This window comes from Boleophthalmus pectinirostris, unplaced genomic scaffold (assembly GCF_026225935.1).
Source record: "Boleophthalmus pectinirostris isolate CB_2022bp ecotype Guang Dong unplaced genomic scaffold, ASM2622593v1 HiC_scaffold_16, whole genome shotgun sequence".
Classification (NCBI taxonomy): Eukaryota; Metazoa; Chordata; class Actinopteri; order Gobiiformes; family Gobiidae; genus Boleophthalmus; species Boleophthalmus pectinirostris.
Window position 1 is genome coordinate 8,762,131 of NW_026571095.1, and position 25,053 is coordinate 8,787,183.

Here is a 25,053-nt window from a genome sequence, read left to right on the forward strand (position 1 = left end):
CTCGTGTTCCTTTTTCCTGATATTACCGTCGCTTGGTGCTGCGACGTCCACCACCATGGCTTTGTTCTGTTGCTTGTGTGTGTGTGTGTATATATTAATGATCTTAACTGTGTTTTAGTAAATGATTAAATTTAAAGTACTTCAAGTCATATTATATTTATCATATATCATAGTGTATTGTTCCAGCAGGTGCCTATAGAAACAATGACTGGTCTATTGCTGTGTATGTCTATTGCATCTCCATCCTAATTCTCACTGTGTAGTCCAAACTGATGGACTGAGGAGAGTGAGTCCATCTCATAAACATCAGAACACCTCTTGTCAGGGATATGGAGCTTGATGAACTGTTCCCCTCCACCAAGCATCTCTGTTAGAACAGTTAGATCGCAAGGCTCCTCCTGAGATTCCAATGAATAATGGGTAATAGGAGGAATTTCCTTCTAGAATAAAATGTTTCTAACCCCGCACCTCTCCTGGCAATCTCCCCGGTTGTCCCAAAGCGTATGAGCACGTAAGCCATGCCAGAAAAACCCAGGCGTCTGCACACATCTATGTTTATCCCATCCCCCTTGAAATCCAGCTACGGGGTCTATGGGGCTTTCCCCCCTTTTCCATGCATGAGAGCCAATGAAGAAACACATGCTACGTTATTATTTATAGTAGCATTTGTTTGTCAATTATCCAAGCTTTTCCAATTCTATATCCGGCCTTTTTTATTTATAACGCACGTTGGATTTTTCATTAAAACGGATTTTGAGAAATGAGCTTTGTCACGGGAAGTTGACATTTTTATGATTCCAAGCAAGTGTTGAAAACCTCCCTGTCCAGTTATTATCATTATCCATTGCAGCTTGTATGGAGGCCCAGCAGAGCCCCTCCTACATAAAGAGGACCTCCAGAATGTAGCAAGGCCAGTTCCAAAGAAAAACAGTGTACGGTATTGCAGATCACTTAGAGGCACATTACACCTGAAGATTGTCCCGGTCTAATAGTTGGTGGGGCCGCTCTGGTAAGCTTAACTCGTGTGCTTATTAAAATAATATTGCTTTAACCCCTGGAGCAGAGCCATTTCATATGAGATGTCCAACACTCCCAAAGACTGCTGTGGGGGAATGCGGAAGAGACATCGCCATGGAGTGACCAATGAGAAAGAAGTATGAAACAACATTCACTTTTAAGTGGTCCCTGAAGCGTGAAAGATGACAAATGCAGACATGTGATTTAGGTTTGGCTATTAATTCTTGCAAATGTGGGCTATGGTACTTTATGTTGTTGATGATATCTTTAAAACCTACCCATTCATCAACTTTTATCATCTGTTAAATGCATGTAAAAATGACTGATGAAGATGATATTTTCAGTATTATCTTCCAGTAACCTGATTGTTGCTTAAAGGTGCAATATGTAACTTTTTTGCTGAGTTCGCTAATTGCTTGTCTCCATGGAGGTGTTTTTGGTTTGCTTAGAATATCCATACTATGTCAGTAAACATATGCGGAATTAACTAAATTGTTTAGGCCCAAGCCCCTACAGGGCGTAGGGTCTATTGCTTTCACAACAATGAGTGCATGGGCGCATGGCACTATTTACATCCTAGTGTAGCTATAGATTTTTAAACCAGTACTTGTACTTATAATTGATTAATTCAAACCTGCAGATTTAATTCATGTAACACAACAACCCAGACACAGACACATGCATGGTTTGAAAAGGGGATGGATGAAGTAAAGCTTATACATTTCCAATCCTCTCACAGATACAAAACAACTTTGTCAAGTTTTACATAAATTACATAAAATTACATAAAAATAACTAGTACTTTAAGCTGTATTTTCATTCGTACAAGAATCCATCTTGAGAGACTCGCTGTAAGGTAAAGTTTTACCCAGCACTGGGCAGAATAATCACAGCAGCACTGAGGTTTTCCGCGTTTCTGCCTATTTTCACATCAATGCAAACTATTTTGTGAAAAATGAGCAAAGGGTAAGAAGGTGTAATTTTACTTTGACTTGAGTACAGATCTTCAGTACTCTTTCCACGACTGTATAAACCACCCCTGCTTGCAGGTCAAAGAGTGCCTAAAACCTGTGCCAGTGTCTCAGCCCTGGAGTATATCACCCACAGCCGTATACAAGAGGCAAACTTTCACTCAACTTGACTGACAGTCCTCATGCAGGTCCAGACGTTTCACACCATGGAGTGGGCAGTGGCTGTTTTTTCCTAAGAGCAGAGTCTTTTCTTCACTCGTGTTTGCAGAGATGCTGAGCTCACACTTTTCCAGGACAGGTACTTAACGACCATCACAAACACTGCTAAACACGCTTAGGCCACTGGGCAGGGTGCAGGAAGGAGGAAGGTACCTACCCTTTACAGCCATATCACACTTTCCAAATGTTAAAAAATCATAACTGTACAGGTTTAAGTGACGGCCAGCATGACATCAGGTGTTTTCATAATTCTCCTGCACATGGGCTGCAGCCAGTGAGCATGTGTGCAGTGTGAGCCTAGACACAGGAGACAAGTATTTCACTTTACGTTTTGGTTAAATTAAGTTGAAATTTAGGAAAGTAGATGATTGAACTCTAAATATACAAAGGTAATCAAGGGGAATGACAGAATTACATGATTATAATACTCAAAGGTAGATAGAGTAGCCAAAAATTTGACTCAGGTAAGACTAACGTGCAGTAAGAGTAAAAAAGTATTTGTGAAAACTACTACTAAGTTACTAACTTAAAGAGTAACTGTGAGGATATAACATTTATAATTTAGAATATGAAGTGACTGTAGAAGGACAAAAAATGATGATGCATAAAATCTGGTATTTTCAAACAATAGACACAAAAATAAGATACAACTACTTGATATTTGAAGGAACAGTGCAAGAAACACAAATATATATATATATATATTAAAAAAAGTCATATTTTCAACATAAAGCTTTGTCCCTTATAGATTTACTCACAGTAGGAAGAATAATCTAAACATTTGCTCAAGTAAAAGTACTGTTACTTCCATAGAAATATTTCTCAAGTGAAAGTAAAAGGATGCTGCTGGAAAAGTACAATTTACAATTTATTCAGGTAAATGAAATTGACTAACAAGTGATAATACTTGTCCAACCAATAAATGTTCTAATTTTAGAGTTTGGGTCAGGTCCTGCTAGCCAGGCTGGCACCACCTAGTGTCTCTGCTCAATTTTATTTTTCTCCAGTGACTAGGTCTGGAATCAGAATACACTAGACGGTTTGCAAGAACCCCGCAAGTTGTAGACTGCTCACCGGCCAATCAGAGAAGAGCTGAATCAAGCCTAGTTGCGCTAGGCGAGTTTCAGCTGACGTCATTGTTATTAAAAGCCCTCGTTGCATGCTGGGGAATATTTTGGTCGGAGGCAAGAAACAGGATAGCGGTCAAACACAGTGCATAACCTCACGTATTTATCCCCGATAATAGTAAATTCCTGCTGCATTATCAGATGCACAAATAGAAGCACGGAAGAAGGAAAATGTCTTTTTCGTATTCTGAGTGAAAAGAACCGCTAACGGTGAATTAAATGGCTTTCAAACATCCGCAGAGCAAACGTAGAAGATCCTAAGCAAACCGTGGACTCCAACAAGTTCAACAACACATCGAGACTCTTGGAGGATTTCATCTTTTCTGCTGTGAATGGCCCAGGAGTTTCCACCAAGTCATTGTGGATATCGCTGAAGTGAATATTTGCCCAGGGAGTTGGCGATTCTGACCAGAAATTTGGTTTGGTCCACCTTTTGTCGGGGTTGAAAAGGGTGATTTGACTCCATCGATGCTTATGACCAATTTCTGGTCAAATCGTCTTAGGTCCTCTGCCGTTAGAGTGGATAAATAACCAGGATCAATACCCTTTACGTGCTTTCTCCCTCCGTCCGTCATATTGAATTAGTGTTTATTGCCGCCGACCAAAATAATTCCCAGCATGCAACGCACGCTTTTGTCAACAATGAAACTCGCCTATAGCAGACTGCATACACTATTCTCCTTTGAACTTCCTCTATCAAATACAAACTTCACATTTTTTATTGCACCTTTAATTTGCAAATTCACCTCACAGAAACAACAATGACTGTTGACTGACATGTTCACTCTCTTCACTCTGCCTCTGCTTTGTTTGCTGTTGTGCCAGCAATTACTTGGACACCACTGAGCGTTCCGGCGCATTACATATGTTATGACCAAATAGCAGCGATTAGTTAAATAAAAAAGTACCCGTCTACTGTCGAGCGAACGAATCCTAATGCTGCGAGGTCATGTGGTTTCCAGTGAAAACAATGAAGTGAAACCAGCTAATGAATCAGGCTCAGGTCCTGCTACTTTAGTACAAACTATACACATACTAAAGGTACAATCAAAATATCAATTCCATTTGATTGACTTAAACAGGCCCATTGAGTGCATTTTGCCATTGAAAATATATTTGTTAATTGCTATGGCAACAGTCCTATTTTTCATCATTCTGAAACCCATGGATAGTCACAGGGAGTCTATACAGCTATTTGGCAATGTTCAAACCGCACTGGTACTGTAGTTTTTCTGTATGTCATCTTAAATGTTGTTTTGTTACAAGATACTTAAAAAGGAAAAGCTTATTTGTCAGATGCTAACACTTAACTAAAGTCCATCTTAAACGTGAAGGTAATTTTGGGGGTCTGCGCTGGAGTTGCACCCACTTCCTTTCTGGTAGCAGCTGTCAAAACGTTGTCGGATTACACTCACCGCAGAGAGGGAGCACATATTAGAAGCTGGTACGGGCCAGGAAGTGAGGAGGAGTCCAGAGGGCGGCTACTTTAAAGCTTCTCACTTTCTCCGCGCAAAGCAACTCCAGCCCAGGGGAGGAATTGCTATACACCACCAGGGTGCCGCTCCAGCTTTGCTAATTTAGCTACACGTGTCGGGGATATGGTGGGCTTTTCCACTGATGTTTTAGCTATTACAGCAAATGCACTGCTTTGTTTTTGCACCCGGATGTTCCTATATTCGCAGCCCGGGATAGCAAAGCCCGAGCTCTTTGGATTAGTGCAGCTCCGAGGCTTGTATGATGAGGCCAATAGATTGTTGAAAGAGAAAACTCCCAGAAATCTCCCTTCGTCTGCTCGGGGAATAGGACTTGTTGAAATAACAGCGGAGCAGCGTGTAATTCCCCCAATCATACACAGGTTCTAACACTGTCAGCCCGCGCAGTTTACATCGTCATAGTAACCGTGTTTGACTTCGGTGTGAAAACATGAGTGTCGTGGTGGTGCGTAAAGCCACAGTGACAGACGCCTTCATAATCCGTCTCCAACGAATCAATATCCAATGTCCAAGCAAAGTCAGGGCGATACTGGGGTGATTACATGAGAAAGACGATCAGATTTCTATAAACAAGTGACGTGTGCGTTCAGGGCAGAAGAACATGGTTATTTCACTTTGTCAAACAGTTAAACCTGCAGCCCCGTTCACTTAAATCTAATTCTCAACTGAAAACAGGACCACACAGGATTTGTATGTGATTAGGTACTTCTGAAACTATTGCTTGGAAGTAACCTATAGTATTTAGTATTGGGTCACCGTGCTACCCCCTTGAGTGAAGTGGGATTCTCTTTGAAGGTCCTGGGTTTCCAACTATGACATCACAAGGTGGAACAGAGCGTTTTGAGAATGACTGGGTTTTCCAAACATGCATGAATGAAAATAAGCCCAACCCACGTATGTTTTCATGAGGAAACACTAGAAGATGTGTAAAAGTAAAACATATTGAGCGTAATATATGGCCTTTACCTTGTGATCTCTCTCTGTGTATTTTTTATACAGATTGATGTCAGTCTGGTCCCCATATTCTCCACTGCGTCTCAAGTCCGGCCAAACATGATCGTCCAATTAGACTCGTTTATTTCAGAGTGAAATTAATGTGCCCATTGGTCACTTATCATTTACAAACAAAATCTAATTTATCTCACCATTGATTAACAGAGTTTAATTCTTTGCTCATTAATTTTGCAGAAATTAGCAATGTTTGTCAGTCCCTTCTGATGATTTTTCTGATACAGATGGACCATGCATGTCCCTGATTGGCTAATCCACCTGTCAATCACACCCATTTGAGAGAGAGTGAAGTGTGCATTCTAGATCCCAGGGTATAGGCCTTTAACTTTAACAAAGTAATACTGCCCATAAAGAGCTGGGGTTCATGGAATAATTGCAAATAGACATACTTTTAATCCTGTGTTTAATCCTAGAATGCAAATTGTTGTAAAATGCTATTAATTTTGTGTGAAAAGTAACTAGTACTTTGAGTAGTATTTTTCATGCAACTTTATACTTACCGTATTTTGTGCACTATAGGGCACTCTGGATTATAAGGTGCACTGTCACTGAATGGTCTATTTTCAAACTTTTTTTCACATATAAACCACACCGGACTATAAGGCACATTAAACGAAACACAACAGTTAGGATAAGTCAGTCAAACTTTATTTAACGCGTTCACAATAACTCTCAACTTTGTTCAACCTCTAGACCTCTAAATTGTTAGAGTATTCACAATAATTCATAATTGTTCAAACAGTTGGGTAATTACGGCATCCAGCACGCCCGCATCCCTCTCGTCATTATCTGAGTCAGTGTCATTACTGTTACCTGGCAGTTCAGTGATGATTCTGGTCTTGGTGAAAGTTCGGACCACAGTTGATACTGATCCTTAGCCCAGGCGTCCACGATCCATTGGCAGATTGTGGTGTAAGTACTCTGCGCTGTCTTCCTGTCTTGGTAAATGTGTGTTCGTCTTCTCTCATCCACTGCTCCCACGCAGCTCACAGTTTAACTTTATAATAGTATTGAGTTTAAAGTCTGCGTTGTGAGTGTATCTCTTGACAAGTGGCATTTTGATATTAAAAGAAATCACAGTATGTATTACTCCATGATGCTCCTGACTACGGGAGCTGTAATGCTGCAAGTGTTGCGGCTTTGTAGTTTACTACAGTCGTACTAGTACACCCGAATAAATTCATATATAAAGTGCTCTGGATTATAAGGGGCGCAGTCATTTTTTGTGTCCCCTATAGTGCGGAAAATACTGTTAAAATACAATTTGTCCAGTAGTAATTGTAATTGAGTATATTTATGATAAACAGTGAATTAATGTATATAAATTAATAACTTTGTAATAGTTTCCATCATTTGTCAGGGTTTCTCTGTGTAAAATCTCTTTATGTTTACTGTACATGACAAAAAAGAAGCAAGTCAGGTCATTTAAAAATTCATTTATTATTTCAATTTTTTCCGCCTTTGTTATACAAAGATGTTAAATAACTTAAATACATTCTTACCAGTCATTTGTGATCTGTTTATACCTACAAGCTATACACATGAGGTAGAGGAAAATAATTTAGGATTCCCATAAGACATGAAGAAGTGAACATGGATGAAGTGTGTGTAGTTTCCTTACAATGGCTAATACATATCTGTGTATGTTACAAGCACAAACAAACCTTAACAAAGAGTCACTTTAAAAACACAATTTAAAGACTGGAAAAATGGATTGGAAAAGGTTGTCAAAAAATATTATTGTTGCATTCTGATTGGGAGTTTGTTAAGATTTGTCGGTGCTTATAGGTGTGATTTGAAATGACACTGGTTGAAAGTATATGACGTGCATCTTAAAGCCTCCACCCCAAACAGAACACCAAGAGAATTACAAAAATAGGTACAAAGACAGAATATAAAATCAATTTAGTCTTTTGACATTATTTACACTAGACACATGCTTATAATATATTTAAAAATAATTTATCTTTTTTCTACAAAATAGACTTTGTACATGGATCCACTGAACAGGGCAGGGTTGTCTAACACTGCGTCTTGTTGGGTGGTAATTATGACGTTATGTGTAAAATGAATGCACTGTTTTGGGTTGCTTATGGGTGTCACAGTCTGCCATGTGTCCACGTTTTTTATGAACAAGAGAAATGGTTCAAGCAGTAAAATGATTGAAATTATGAATAATTAATTGTCAAAATGTACAGAACCACTGAGTTTTTACACAGCGAGTATTTCAGAATATGCCTATATATACCTTTTTAGTGGACTTTTTGTTGTTCAGTTAGCAATAGAAGTACAAGTTTACATTGTGACACTACTTAGTCTAAATTATGATACTACAGAAAATACTTCCGATTCCACGATGTTATTAGAGAGACCGATATATTAATTGGCCATTATTTGCACTTTTTATCATGTCATCTATCAGGCTTAAAGGTGCATTGTGTAACTTTTCCTTTCTATCTTCACGGAGACCAAACCAGACCAAGTTACAGGTCAGGTTTGTGGAGAAGCAACACCGCTCACAGTCAGTACACCTGTGTTTCTAGGTCAGGGATCACCAACTTTTTGCGTCCAATGAGCTACGGACAGCTACTCATTTTAGCGGCCGCAACACACTGAGTTGATATAAGAGGGCAAGCCTTAGATATTTTACAGTTAGATACCTATAAAACGTAAACCATTATCCATTTATTGGTGCACAAAGTTCAAAATAACACATTTACAGTGGTACTTAATCAAATTCGATTTATGCAGCACAATACGTATAATTCAGAAATCCCTTGGCAAGCTGCTTGTAAGGGGTAGAGAGCTACTGGTAACTACCGAGCTACAGGTTGGAGACCCCTGTTCTGCGCTATAAAACTGCTTGTATTTGAATAAATGTAAGGTAGTGCTGTTAAATGCCATACTGTGGAACATTCTATATCCACAGAAACAAGCAGGTGACAAAACCCCAACCAAAAAGTTACACAGTGCATCTTTAAATCTCTTACAAACGCTGATAATTTAGTTTGAGCCAATCCGATGCCTAAAGAATACGCATAAAACTTTATTTGAAGTGGACACCGCACAAAATGTACGATGACCACACAGGTCTTGTATCCACTTTGTAGTAAAATAGGGCTGTGAATGAGTTTGTCATCATTGCAGATCATATAATTTGGCCAAAATAATCAAAATCGGTTCAACATATTGGCCCAAAAATACTGACAGAGCTTATATCGGCCATCGGTTTTTTTCTGGATTCTAAATAAACGGTATTGGTATCTGTCATTTAAAAAAAAAAGTTGTATCTAGTTACGATTTTTGGTATCAGTTAATATCTAGGTATCCATTTTATTTTATTTTTTTACAACCTTACAATTTTATCTTACAGTTGTCACAGTAAGGCCTCGCATGCCACTGAACTGGACCTATAGTTTCATTTAAAATCTAGATGACCCTAATTTCTTAATGGCAGTTTGATATTAATTGTGTTTATATTGACTGTGGTAGACTGTGACACCCATCGAGCTTCTGGCTCTTTACAGACTGACCTCAGCGTGTGTGGGGAGCTGTGGGAAGCAGGCATTTAAGCTCCTAGCCTCTGCATAGCTATTATGGTTTCCATGTAGCGTGCAAAGTTTCTATGTATATTTTTTGACTGCTCTTTACTTGGCGTGCCTTCTCTTATCAAAATGCTTGGAATTCATCTCATCAGTACAAATCACCCACTGCCGAACACGGTGACGTCGAGCCAATTACTGCTTACTGCGTGTGAGAGAAGCGCCTTGTCTAGTACTACCACAGGAGAACAAACCATCGCTATTTACAATTCAAAACTGCACTGTATCCATAAATACAGACTTTTAAATACTTTTAAAGGGCTTTTTTGGGCTTCAGTGCGTGAATGTTGCTATATTACAATGCTGGGTCCCTCACTCAGTAGTTAATTCATCTCATAATTACACTTATCACAATGAAATATATCTCTGCATTGTCTTTTATTGTATTGTGTAGTAATGTTAAATACGAGCTAACTGTTTGGCTAGTATAACGTATTTAAATATATTCTGTAGCACAATTTGTCGAACAAGCAAGTATTATACAAAGTGTGTTTTCATTCGCTACGTGGCTAACACAACGGTCTTCACGTTGGATTTCCGCCGCAGGTTGGCCCCGTATGCATGTCTGTATTGCTTATAATATGGCTCAATCAAATGTTCAGAAGGAGGAGAAGGATGTGAAATGGCAGGGGGGGTACATTCCTCCAGGTCTCCACAGTTTTCTTTGCAACGTTCAAAGCACTTTAAACACAAGCTAATGAGAAGATTCAGCCTCATGTTAACGTCGTGTGGCTGGTCTCGCAACCCAGTCTCTGAGAAGTACTTTCACTACACAACGCTTCGAAAAATACATAATGAAAACTTGTAATTTAAAGTGTTCATATTATGCTATTTTCTATGTTGTTTCCTCCTCAAAACATGCTTGGAATTTTGTTTTGTTTCATACACATGTTCATGTTCCTCTGTCTTTTTAAACTCCATGCACCTTCACTAGAATCATTTGGATTATTTCAGACCTAAAACTGCCAATCTGTACTGAACAAAAGGTAAAAGGTAGCTCTTAATTTGAAAACTATCGCCTCATGACATCACAAGGTGGGCCAGAGCATTTTGAGCTTTGAAGATCTAGACAGACTAATAATAAAGAATTACTCAAACAAGTGTAAAAGAACCAAAACACAACTCAGGACATGCTTTGGTGAGGTAACATTATAACGTGGCTTGAAGCTCACAAGAGTCACCTTTGCGTAAAATAGAACCTTTTATTGTCATGTTTATCAAAAAGTCAGTGAGATTTAAAGTTAAAGTTAGGGTTGTTGTTGAAGCTGGGACTAATTTAACTTTTTTATGATGATGAAACATTTAAAGAATGTATGTGGATGGTGACTCATGTTCCGCTAAACAGGGCCTTGGCATGTGCCCTGAACCGTAACTATTCTGGCAGGACAATTGCAGCTGCATTTTGCAATAAAAGATGAACATGCACTAACTGGAAATGTTTGGAACATATGTACCACTGCCTCCCGATCAATATTGGATGTATTTTTGGAAACGTTGTGTAGATAGATTTGATTTGTGAGACTGGGTTGGAGTCATACATAGAATGCATATGTGGATATTGTTGCTTATTTTATCCAAATAGTGGTTTAAGTAATTCCCTGAACACTGTTTGCTCAAGGCTGAGATAAGCCTAAACTGACTGGTTTCCTGTTATATTATATCTTCAAGAAAAAATACAAAACATTTTTTCTTTTCTTCCTGTAAAGGAGTAGTCCCAAAGGATTTATAAATTAGCAAGACATTGAACACAAGTGCGCTGCTTTCCAAAGGGCCTTGTCAGAAAGAATCAAGAGGAGAGAGGAGTGCACACAAACAGTTGTGTGGTTAGTGGTTCCTTTTAGCATACTTAGATAAGTGGCTTGTATAATATCTTTACATGATGAACATACATATACAAACACACATAGTGTTTGAGTGTAAATATGTGCGTGTAGGATAACTCTTACACCCTGTCTTTATATAGCAGTCTCTGGTTTCCTTTGCCATAAGTGTCGTCAATGTGCTCACTCAAACCACAAGTACAAAAACACAGTCTTTGAGTCTGCTGGTGTCCCAGCTGCAGCTGTTTCCTGTCATAGTTGCATTATTTAGTCGTTTTGTATCATACAAATGTTGTGTTCTATTTTTTACTGTAGGTCTTTTTTCTCCTGACAAGGCAACATGGTGGCAAAACTTGAGATGCTGTCCCAGCAGTGACTTCTGCAAAGCCCAGATTTCTGAACAGAAATCCCTCAAAGTGCTCATTGCTCCTGCAGACCAGTCCGGACGGTGAAGCCTGTGGACTTCAGCCCTTGCAGGTGTACACCTCCTCTCTCTGCGTGCACTGTTTGCACTCCACGTAGCAGCACCAGCGTACCTGGCACTGGCAGGGCCGCGTCACCTCTCTGCTCTGGGTGTTGTGGCCCCGGCCACAGCAGATGGCATCACAGTTTTTGTCCTTGTAGCACTTGCGGCCTGCGGTTCCTGATGAGTACTTGCTGGCTCTGCAGAAGCTGGGAGAGTCCTCGATGTGGAGAAGGTCCATAGTGCGAGGGATGTGGTCGTTGGGCCCAGGGGGAGGCTGAGGTGGCTGGCTGCGACCCGTGGAGATCTCCCCCTCTCCGGTGGCCTCGTTGGTAGAGCTGCCCACCTTCACAGAGGCCTCGTAGCGCTGCTTCAGCTGTTTGCCCACCTCGTGGAAGGGCATCAGCTGCCTCCAGCACGTCTGCACTGTGCATGAGCCAGACACGCCGTGGCACTTACATGTGGTCTCCACTCCCGCCTTGATCACCTGGGTCACACAAACACACTGTTATCAGACACAGAACAAGAGTGAAGAGATGACAAACTGTGGAAATCTTTCAGAATAACTTTAACTAATTCACAAAATAATACTTATAACAAATAATTACACTGGAGCAATGGTTTTGACAATATAATCACAGGATTAGAACTCTTGAAATTGATGCCAAACTACCTCATGGTAAACACTCATTTTACTTATATTGTGAGACAACAGTTAAATTTATTAAATTCCATAACAGCTTTTTGAAGGAACCTCTCAAAGCCAGAGGCAAAACAGGCCTATGCATTGTAATGCTTCGGACTCAGCCCTCCTGCCCGCTCCTTTCACTTGAACATACTAACTGCCTATAGCTATAACATTCAGACCAGGCAAAACTCAAGCTGATAAATCTTCCCTTACGGTCCGTCATACATTAGAGCAAAGCAAAGCAGAGCTCGTCAGCTAAAAAGCACACTCGTCATGTTATCTTAGCAGTGCTTGACCTCTGTGTGGTTGGCCAAAGTTTATTGCAGCTTCGACCGCACAGGGAAAAGAAGTTTGCGTGTGAGCGAGGGGTCCACAGTAACACATTGTTTTGGAGGTTTGGATCTAGAGTGCGTTTTCGCAGACTGGAAGTGCATATTCATCCACCCAGCAGGTCCAGAGCACTTGGCTTGGTAAGCGTTCGCATGCTGGTGGTGAGGGTCTGCACAGCCTAGCACATTCCAGGTTGCTACTCTGTCTCGAAGTTGTGCAAATGACCATGAAAATGCAAAAACAACTCCTGTAAACTGTTAATCCGATCTGCACCTGCGTATCTATCGTGCAGACACAAATCTAAGAGAAGTCTGGCTGAAATGTGTTTTGTTCCTTCCTGATTTATAGCCGCCTGTCAGCCAATCATAGCACAGCCACTACCTCCTTCTCCTCTCCTCATCGATTCAGTCACTCTTAAAGGGCCCATGTTACACTATTGTCTGATCCCTGTTATAATGTTGTTTCCTTATCACAAACATACCTGGAGTTGTGTTCTGTTTTGTTAACACACAAATCCTGCATATTTAGCCTTTTAACAGAACAGAAAACATTCTCTTTCACCTTGTGATGTTAGGAAGTGCTCCACTGTGTTTGTAAGATTCATACACCTTCACTAGAATCATTTGGATAATTTCAGCCCTAGACCTGACCATCTCTCTTGAATTTAAGGTAAAAGGAGCTGTTAACTTGAAAACGGCCACTATATGACCTCACAAGGTGATAGGGATGGGCATTCGTTTAAATTTTCTTAATCGATTTTCCAGAGAATTTACAATCAATTTTCGATTAATCATTAACGTTTTTATATTAAAATGATCATTATTACTATTACTAATCTGCATAAATAAATTCAACTTTACAACATATAAGCATAACAACTCTAGAGCCACATCAGCCCGTTTGAGATTTTAATGTGTTTCATGCAGCTTTGACACATTTATTTACGTTTTACAGAAACAAAACTTAAAACCTCATGGCTCATTTACATAAACTATAAGCGCTGAAAAAAGCAGCTCTTTCCTTGTGCGCTGATGTGGTTCAGCTTCTGTCGGACTAAAGGACACGACTCAGTGGAATATGAGTGTTCTTCCTGTGACAGAGGGATGATGATGATGATGAGTCTATTCTGTGTGTCACTTTGGAGATGGTTCATGTTTTATATGTGTGCAGGTTTAGTGCAGCAAATTTATTTTAGCTTTATTTAACAGTCATTTCACTCACTTTATTTATGTTGGTCACTTTATTTATTTTGGCTCCTGATGTGATGAAAAGACTGAAAAGTGTTTGCCTTTTGAACGCATGTGACTCAACTTTATGTTGCAGTAACCGGGATACTACGTATACATGCGCCATGACCAAACCGGGATACTCAAAACTCAAAACACTGATGTGCAAGTAAACACTCTCATTGATTCGTACAGTGTCTCCAAGGCGGTGTCAGATCCAAAATGTGGGACTGTGAGGCCGCAACTCCAGTGTTTGTGCTGTCAGACGCAGCCTCGTCTCCTTACGTCACGCACAGCAACCTACATTTGGTTTGTCGATTAAAAATGGACGTGATCGGAGAAATTCTTGAATGATCAGTTATCAATGAGTTGACTAATCCCATAATGCCCATTCCTACAAGGTGGAACAGAGCATTTTGAGTTTTGGAGATGCAGACAGACTAATAATGCATACTCAAACACATGTGAATGAAACAAAACACAACTCCAGGTCTGTTTTTGATGAAGTAATAACATTATAACATGACTTAAAGCTCACAAGAGTCAGTTTGGTGTAATATAGGACCTTTAAAACTGCTTTACTGGATTTTTACTGATAAAAACAAGTTAATTTGAAACTGTGTAATCTAGTATGATAACAGCAGAAGCATTACTCAAAACACTATGTAATAAAATGCAACCTCACCATGGACTCTTTTTTTAAACTTCAAGAGCTGCTTTTAGAATATATCATACATATCAAATTTGACTTTATTGTAAAGTCGATATGGCCTTCTTAAGTTTGGAGTTTGATTCCTGCTGCCCCCATTAATACTATCACTGTTTCCTTAAGCAAGACACACAATAGCAGGCAATTAGGATTCTTAGAAAAGTGTATTTTACCACCTTTTTCCTGGTCGTGCCCTGTTATCACATGATTTCAAATGACTTCACAGATGAAAGAAACTACTAGTGTGCCACAAAGAATGGCCACAGCTCAGTCCCTACATATCTTATCTGAGAGGAACAAATATTGACGCTTAAACACTTTCGGTATATTTACAGTAGCAGTAGCTTTGGCGGCGCTTCTCAGATAAAGTCCAAGATATACACCAAAACTCAAAAGCGATAATTTACACAAGAGCATTTGCGATAAAATTTAAATCTACTGCCAAATATTGAGGTAATCCACTCAAAATTTGAAACGCCCAAATACAGTAGGCTATTCTAAACAAAGAATTGATTGTGTGCATTATTCCACTCTGTTAAAAGGAAATATAATCAATGTTTTCCCACCATTTAACTGTTTGCGAGAGAGATTAGATAATGTTTGTATCGTCAGCGTCTGGGTGCAATCCAAATGAACTAAAGGCCTTGTTAAGCCCATGATTTGTATTTGCCGACTTTTACTATGTCTGTTAAATGTAGTGAAACCAAAACGTGCATTGCCACTTGTCAGTTTTAAAGGACAGTTTTATGTTCAGCTAAGTGGTCACTCTGCTCTGATACTTCTCTTCTATTTTTGGGTTTACGTATGTCAGATTTAAAAATGCTACTGTTAAGTTACTTTTGTGTGTAGTGATCACCAATACTTACAATCTAAACATTTAAAATCTTGTGTTAATGTTAAAAGATCTATATTACTCAAAATGGACTCTTCTGGGTTTCAAGTCCTGCTCCAATGTTGTTCCCTCATCAAAGACAGACCTGGAGTTGTGTTTTGTTTCCAGAGGTGGGACCAAGTCGTTGTTTTGCAAGTCTCAAGTAAGTCCTAAGTCTTTGACCTCAAGTCCGAGTCAAATCCAAGTCGAGTCTCGAGTCACTGGCCCATAAGTCCAAGTCAAGTCAAAGTCGTCTGTTTTGAGCTTCAAGTCATTTCAAGTCTTTAAATCAAAGTACCAAATATAGTTTAGATTTTTGCAATTTATATGACTTTTAAACTCAATTGTACTTAAAAAAAAATCATAGTATATTTATATTTGAGTATTTATAAAGTTGTAGAAATGTAAATTTTTAAATGTCTTGACAAGACGTAGTGTGAATCATTATGGTCAGAATAGAAAGAATTCAGATTTAAAAGTGCTTCTCAAGTCTTCTCAAGTCACAGGCCTCAAATCCAAGTCAAGTCCCAAGTCTTAGTTTATTTTATGAAGTCAAGTCTCAAGTCCTAAAAATAGAGTCCAAGTCACGACTTGCAAGTCCTAACCTCTGTTTGTTTCATTCACACATGTTTGCCTGCTCAAAAGCTCAAAATGCTGTTTCACCTTGTGATGTCATGTAGGGGCATTTTTCAAGTTAACAGCTACATTTTAACTTTAGTTCAGAAGAGATTGATATTTCAAGTGCAGAAATTATCTAAATGAGTGTGATGATAGTGAAGGTTTTTAAATACCACAGTTAAAGGTGTGAGGTATTCAGTTTGAGAGAAAAATTCAGTGTAAATATGCCATTTTTGTGTGTTAAATGTGTGTGAATGAAACAAAATACAACTCCAGGTCTGTTTGTGATGAGGAAACAACATTATAACATCGATCAGAAAATAGCACAATCTGTACTGGGGCAAAACACATTTCACTTTATAAAAAAATTTGGTACAACAAGTTTTTTTTCCTCACTACTCTGTCATACACAGCAGTAGATAATTTAGGCTTCCCTGTCGTAGCCAAAAGTAAGGGATATTCCTTGTTGTTTAACCGAAGTAACCCGAGCCAATGTTTGTCCAAACGATCCCTTTATTCCACTATAACGGTCTCAAAAGTTCATCATAGTTCCCAGCTGACCACTCACCTTCATCCCCACGTTGGTATTGTGCATGTCCACTCGGGCACGCAGATCTTTGTTGGAGCGTTTGCCTAGGAAGTCCTTGACAAACTTGTTGGCGTATTTGAGGTTGTCTCCGCAGCCTCCCCACTGCCAGGCCTTTCGGTTCTCCAGGTGAGGGGCCTCGTCACACGTACAGCGCTCCATTCGACCTGCGCTGCAAGCTTTGGCCAAGGCATGGGTGAGCCCCGCTGAGGAGATGGCGTAAAGGAAGGCTGTCTCTTTGAATCCTGAGGAAAGCAGCAAAACACATGGCTTTACTGATAGTTAAGCTGCTACTAGAAAGATTTAAATCATAATGGACAAAAAGTTGAATGATTCAGACTTAGTAACTATTTAAAGATGCTGTACCTTTTACTGTCTTAAAAATGTGAAAAACAGAACTAGATCATTTTAAACATTTTGCTGTGATTAAGTTATTCCTCATTTACCTTATAAATTCCAAGCATCCTAACTATTTACCGTGATGAGTTATAAGCTTACTTAGCACTAATGCTTTATAGTAAGATGTAGACAGCACAGACCTTTTGACCTCAAGAACAGCTGTGGCTACAATAGTGTGTGGAGTGAATGAATAACGCACCGTAAAGGGCTTTGGGTGTCCTGAAAGGCGCTATATACATGCAATGATTAAGAAATTTAATTATTTAAATGCATGGAAGAAAACAGGGCCTTTAATTAATACCTTAACCACTTAATGCAAATGTAAAACAAGACAGGAGACAGCAAACACTGAGTGACTTACTGTATGTATATAGGCTAAAAGTTTTGGAAGTGATCTGCCCTCTTGTAAGGTGAAAAAAAAATATATATATATTAGCTTTAGTTGTGATGTCAACCTATTTATTTAGATTTTAAGTTGGTCTACATATAGAAAACTATGCATGTATTCACTTACTATTATGTAGCAACTGAATACTCTTAAGCAGTGGCAGAGTTTGCAATCTTGGGGCCCTAGGCGAACTTGAGTTTGGGGCCCTCACTATAATGCATGTTTTTTTGTTTTTTTTTAAATATATATATTTATTGTCTGTTTTTCCTCATTATTCTTCAGACATGCACATCTCTATTTATTTGAATTATGGTGGACTGGAAACTTACTAGTTAGGTAGCCAACTACATAACCAGAACTGGAAGTAGTTACATTTTTTTGCTAGTACAATTACATTTGCTATGCATGTATTTACTTACTATTTACTTACTATTATGTAACAACTGAATAATTTTAAGCAGTGGCAGAGTTCGCAATTTGGGGGCCCTAGGAGAACTTGAGTTTGGGGCCCCCACTATAATGCACGTTTTTTTATTTTTTTTTATATTTATTGTCTGTTTTTCCCCATTGTTCTTGAGACATGCACATCTCTATTTATTTGAATTAAGGTGGACTGGAAACTTGTCTCACTAGTTCAGTCGCCTACTAGATAACAGAACTGGAAGTAGTTTTATTTTTTTGCTAATACAATTATATTTTTGTTTACATTATTATTATTTTTCTTATGATTATTGTTTAAAAGTAAACTAATCTCATTTAATGTCATATTGAGAGATAATCTAATTCCTCTGAAGCCTCAGCCATTAGTGGCACTGAGGGCAATTGGTTGGGGGTCCCTCCAGGTTTGGGGGCCCTAAGCAGCCGCCTACTTTTGCCTAATGGTAGCGCCGCTCTGCTCTCCTGCTCCACCAGCCTTTAAACTAATTATCCTCTTAATGTATCCAACACAAAACATGCCTCCTTGCCCAGCGGAGTCCTACCTCTCTTGAGAATATTGGCTCGGTGGCGCCCCTCTAAGGTGCAGTTCCACCTCTCGAACCTGAACTGATACTGGCATTCGAGAGCGCTCAGGGTGATGGCCTCTCTTAAGGTCTCTGCCACTCCTGGGTCCCTCCGGCACATCCTGCGCTGCTTCTTCTCCAGTTTGAGCCGGTCGCACAGTTTGTAGTGAGCCCTGCCGGTCACCTCCTCGGGCAGCGCGTTCAACGGCAGCACCGACAGCGGCTCATTCCCGGTCAACCTGCAAAACACATCAAGGTCAAGGTTTAGTTATACTGCTGGGATATTAATACAAATGGGAGCAGCTAAAATGTATATTGCTAAAATACTAAGTTATGTTGTAATACAGTGAGCTCTTGGGTTTAGAATAATTGAAAATACCAGGTTCAGTATTTGTGAATTTACCTTTTGAATATTTCATGGTAAAGTACAATGTAATCAATAGAGAAATATGGCACCTTTAACAAAATAGAATATGAAAAGTACAAATATGAGTAAAACACAAGTAAACACAATAAAATTAGGTTAACAAAAGGTTAGAAAATCAATTAGAACTACAAGAAAAAGCTCTCGGATCAGTGGACCGCAACAAGATTCAATGCCATACATTTTTATATTGTGAGAAAATTGTAATCCTTTTCTTTCCTGGTTAGATATTTGATGCAACAGGAAGAAAAAAAAAAGTGTTAATCTTCAGAAGCTCTCATCTGCTCATAGTTAATGTTCAGAGGAATTCTACATTTGCTGCAGACTGATATCAATCTCTCAGCAGGTATGTCCGTGGAAATGGAATCATCTGCGAAGGTGATTGAGGACGCGTATAAATCCACTGGAGTGATTGAGGAAAGGTGGGAATTCTGTCTGACCTGAGAAAAAGGGACACAAACCAGAGACCAGGTCAAAGCCAGGTCAGTGATCAGCAGGTTTGAGTGGCATGAGCAGCAAAACAAAAAGTTAACATTAACAGTTTTTTCTATGAAATGTGTTTTTTTCATGTCACACGTCACAGTAATCGTTTTTATATCAGTCCCAACGATTTCCACAGCCAAAATTCCAATATTATTTCGGTTAAATATCATTCCTATCAAGTCATCCAAACATCACCAAATGACCCTTTTGTTCAGATTTTCCCGCCTAAAGAAGTGCAACATACAGTATCATTCTAGGTGGAAATGCAGTAGACAAATCTCCTTCCATGGACAATAAAGTATATGTACATTCTTGAAGTATCTCAGTAGTGCAAATGCCAAAGACTGGATTCAAACTGTGAAATTTACAGAAAAAATACACCACATTTCGGGTCATGACCGTTCTTCACACTTCTCATGTAGTGTAATTATTGAAAATGATTACATATTTTACTTTTACATATTTAAGTGTGTTTCAGCCTAATGAAAAACCAGGCCAAAAACTCTTAAACTATTGAGTATCTCTATGATCTGACCATGTAGATGTCTCCAACTACATTTAAAATATTCTAACACATGTTCATGCAAAAACAGAAAGGTACTAGGACTGAAGTACTGTGTGTAAAAAGGCAGATTAAATGTATGATTCCCTCCCAAATGTTCTATTCTAACTCACTAAACACCTTATCCTTCCTACTGTTGCCCCGTATAAATCCATATCATCTAAAATCGCAATAATTGTTTAACTAATGGAAAATTTGTCACAGTAATTATTATACTGACTTATCGTTCATTATATGAAAGATGGAATAATATATTTTGGGGGTCAATACATGTCATTAGTACTTTTTCTTTGCAATAATATGGAGATTTTTGCCATTTTTATGTAATAATGTAGAGAGTAGAACAAACAACTGCTATAGACAATTTTCAGTTAATCTTAGTTACAGTTTAGGTTTTTTAATGATACTGTATATTTAAAAATAGACTCACTTGGTTTATCCTGCTTTGTTAAATGGCATAAAGTAGTTTAAAGTTTCAGTACTATTGTTTATCACAATATCTCTCTATTGCAATATCTTGTGCTTCAAAACTTGTTATCGTGAAAGGCCTAAAGACTAGCCTGATTCATCAGCCGGTTTAACTTCGTGGAAGCCGTCTGACCGCGCAGCATTAGGATTTGTTCACTCGACAGTAGGCGAGTACTTTTTTCTTTTACCAATCACTGCTGTTTGGTTGTGATGTATGTAATGCTCCAAATCCCGTAGGGAGAAGGGCAATAAAGTCTTTCCCTTTGATAAAATTCACCATTAACATTCTCTTTGTTCCAGTTTTAAATCCTCAATCTCAGAAATCGTTGCCAACACAGAATGTCTGTCTTCGTCTACATCCATCCCGACCACTTTGTTTACTGTTGTACTGTACAAGAAAGGACCCAGACAGGCGCTTGAGTTTGACGTCATGGCCTCACAGCTCTTCACTGATTGGCCGGTGCACCGTCTACAACTTCTGGTGTTCTTGCAAACCTTCTAGTGGATTCTGATTCCTGACCTAGTCACTGGAGCGAAATTAAATTGTGGCGCCAGCTTGGCTACCTAAAGACAGCATCGACCAACTAAACTAAACTTTATTGAGCCCCAAGGGAAATGATTTGGACACAGTAGCTCACACATCACATTATAATAACAAAGAGAAATATATAAATAGTAATAATGCATTCTAAATAAGAAGCAAAAATAGCAAGAGACTGGTGTCAAATAAGGCATAGTTATATAAATGTAAACCCATTCCAGCGTGAGTGTGAGTGTGCGTAGAACATGTGGCAGGCTGGCTCTGCTTTTGTGCGTTTATTTAAAGGAGGTGTATATAAAACAGATCTGCCCTGGGCCACAGAGCAGAGCTGGAGGTGCTGATGGGGAGAGGAGAGCCACTCACAAAAGCATGAGGGACTCTACGGTCAGCCTGCCACCGCTCTGGTCACACAGCCTGACAGCACTGGCACTGGAGCTGCTCATTATGGGGCATTTTGGCCTCTCAAGTGAAACTGGAGAGTAAACAGATTTAACAGAAGCAAGAAACAAGCAAACCCAACGTAGCAATGACGGACAGTTCAGTGAGTGTTAGGCTATTCAGGAGCTGCACGTTCCTGTTGTAGAGAACATTCTGAGGACTTTTCACCGTTGAAAAGTTAGGATTTTTTATTGTGCTACTTTTTCATTATTCTGAAACCAATGGATAGTTGACTTCTTGTGAATAAATGCATGATTAGTTTGACAAAGAGATGAATGAGTACAACTATGATATATAGAGTATGATTGTGCCACTGAGTATCAAATCAGATCTAAAAAAAATCAAAACTCAACCACCGAATGTATCAAGAAAACATCGACTAATCCTATGCACCTAGCACCGTTCCTAAAGGCAGTAATTGTATTCCTATAAGTGTGTTATAATTAGGGATGGGTATCATTAAGAAGTTGCAGATACGATACATAGCTCGATACATAGGCCACGATACGATACATATCTCAATACAGTGCCCTTTTGATATGATATTTCAAATTGATTTGATACAGTTCAATAAAAAATAAAGGCTAAATCGTGGTTGTGATACTAAAAGTCTTTGTTTAAACCACTTCTTGTGCAAAGTGAATATGAAACACAAACATTTTAATCATCAAAACAGTGAAAATGTCAAATGTGTCGCATAAACGAGTTTCCTTCCTCTAAACAAGCAACAAAACTGTAGTGATGTAACAAAAAAATTTTGTAAAATATCTCAAAAAATACTGTTGGTGATATATTGATGCTGAAGCCCACGATATCAATACAGTATCATCACATTAAACGATATGACATATTGATAGTTTGATATTTTTACACACCCCTAGTTATAATATCTGTGTTGTTTCTACACTTTTAATTTTTTTCCATGAATTTGCCTCAGCACAGATTGTATATTGTATTGTATAAGCAGCTCTTGAGGTCAAAATATGCCTAATTTGACCATTTTACCGTCCTATAATCAAGTACATTGTTAGCATGCTAGTTGTTACTATTACAGTGATGCCAAATCTTGTGATATAGTATAGTATAAGATTATCATGTGCAGTAGATCGTATTGAATCATGAAGGACTCTCCAATTCTAACAACTATAAAACCAGTCTGGCCAGTTGTGAGAATATTATAGGTAGAAATTAGTTAGTCTTTTGTTGTTGTTGTACTTTACCTGTGTTATCTAATGTACTTTTACTTAATACGAGGGATGTAACAGCAACCTAAATATCGTGATATCGTATCGACAAAAGTCTCAAAATAATATTATGGGCTGTCACAATCACAAGAATCACAAGTTTCTTTGCTTAAATGCATGGTTTTATTATAGCAACAGCTTATAAACATTGGAAACTACATATCCCATGATTCATTTCAGTGCAGACAACATGAAGAAATATGTTTTTACTTGAATTCTTGGGATTATGAGGGTAATAATTCACACCAAAATCTTGTCAAGGGGTTTTAAAAGCAAAAAAAGTGTCCTATCTACAATTGTATTAACCTCTTTGAAATATCGCAATAAATATCGTACCGTGAGATGCATATCGTGATAATATCGTACAGAGAGATTTGGGTATCGTTACATCCCTACTTAATACATTAACTCGATTAAATAATAAAAGGTTTTTGTCTGCCTTACCAATATTAATACCTCATTCAGTTTTAAATATAGTCTCACTGTGACATTGATGCAGCCAAATGACATTACAAATCTGTCACAGAATTACAGCATAATCCACTCATCACCTGTGCCTTGTTGCCCTTCCTCTCTGTGAAGTTTGCACATCAAGCCAAATCAATTACAGCACCGTCCAAGTGTGCCCCGCGGCAAAAACCACAGCGAGCGGGCACCGTGCCAACCCCCGGACTGCGCTCAAGACATTACTCCATGTTATTTTCACTAAAAGCACTGGGCACCTGTTGTGTGTCACTCTGGTTCACTTAATGCAGGCTGTGTGTTGACTAGCCCGCTCCTCGCCGCATACTTTCAGCTTCATTACTGTTTTTCATAAAGGATTCTGTCACCGCCATCGTTCACCTCACCCTATAGCGAGGGGTCACACGTTCTTAACCCACGAAATATTTGTTGTATCATGTCCAGAGCCTGATTGAAAAGTTTCCCCTGTAGCTTCGTAGGAATGAATTTTAACAGTTCACATATGGCACATTGGTTACATCTACTGTAGGCTTGTCACGGGAACTAATTCTTAAATATGATGTATTGCTGAGGTAAATATAGATGATTATATTGAAAATAGAGATAGACCATTATAGCAGACATTTTTTATTTAATATGAAGAGATAGCTGCACAAAACATGACTACAGCTTTGTGGTTAAAAGAAGGCCTGTGGGTGAATTTGTAGTAAATGTAATTACATAATTTGGGGGAAAAAAGTCAAAATCAGCCCAGAAATATCGGCACAGCTTATCCACCATTGGTTGCACTGGATTCTGAACAATTGGTATCAGCCACGAAAAAATACATATCTGTGGATCTCTAATTGAAACCAAACCATAAAGCAGAAAGTATCATGTCCAGAGCCTGATTGAAAAGTTTCCCCTGTAGCTTCATAGGAATGAATTTTAATAGTTCACATATGGCACACTGGTTATATCTACTGTAGGCCTCTCACAGTAACAAAGTTTGAGGTGCGATATACAGGGGAGCTGATAGGGGAGGAACAAGGGGTCTGTTGCCACGGGTCCAAAAGTTTAAGGAGCCCCAAACTGGACCTTCTTCCTACTGTCGTAGTACTCGAGACCGGTTTTGGCCTCGAACCCGTCCTCGAGACCGTCCTCGAGACCGTCCTCGAGACCTGTCCTCGAGGCCGTCCTCGAGACCGGCCTCGAGACCGGCCTCGAGACCGGCCTCAAGACTGCTTGCTTACGGTCTTGGTTTCGTTTCGAACTCTAGCGCATTTGGACTCGGTCTTATCTCGGTTTTGATGGCACTTGGACTCGGTCTTGTCTTGGACTCGAGGTCTGACACTTAGCGTTCATATTTCGGTAAATATATATTCGGTAAGGCTGATAAATATCACTACAACACCAGTAAGATAATGTAACTGTAAATGTTATGAACTTGTTGAAGTTGAAGCTGAACTTGTTGAAGTTGTTTTCTGTAAAGTGCCAGTGGAAGTGGGATTAAAGAATACGTTCTCAAACTGTAGGTGAGGGTCCAAAAAAAGAGGGGCGCAGAGTGTTTAAGTGCAGTAGATTGCTTGGCCTATTTTAAGCTTAAATTAACATTAATCAGATAGAATGGAGATAGATTTATAAAAGCATAAGTGCCAAAATAACTGTAAAATCAAAAAAATATATAAAAATAAAAGATAAATAAAGATGGTCTTGATTTGGTCTCAATGGGCCGTGGTCTCAGTCTTGTCTCTTAAAAGTCTTGGTCTTGTCTTGGTCTCGACCCTCAAAGGTCTTGGTCTTCTCTCGGTCTCGACCTTTAAAAGTCTTGGTTTTGTCTTGGTCTCGACCCTCAGAGGTCTTGGTCTTGTCTCGGTCTCGACCTTTAAAAGTCTTGGTCTTGTCTTGGTCTC

The 25,053-nt window shown here is 39.0% G+C and overlaps 1 protein-coding gene across 1 annotated transcript in view; it reads right to left on the reverse strand.

Annotated features, from left to right (window-relative positions):
• Window positions 1-11,724: 11,724 nt before the first annotated feature.
• wnt9a (wingless-type MMTV integration site family, member 9A) overlaps window positions 11,725-25,053 on the reverse strand; it is a 53,210-nt gene continuing 39,881 nt past the window's right edge. Inside the window, exons 2-4 of the mRNA XM_020924407.2 lie at window positions 18,519-18,778; window positions 16,734-16,996; window positions 11,725-12,210 (exon numbers count right to left, since the gene is read on the reverse strand). Of these exons, the coding sequence (XP_020780066.1) occupies window positions 11,725-12,210; window positions 16,734-16,996; window positions 18,519-18,778 (1,009 nt within the window). The remainder of the gene's footprint in view (window positions 12,211-16,733; window positions 16,997-18,518; window positions 18,779-25,053) is intronic.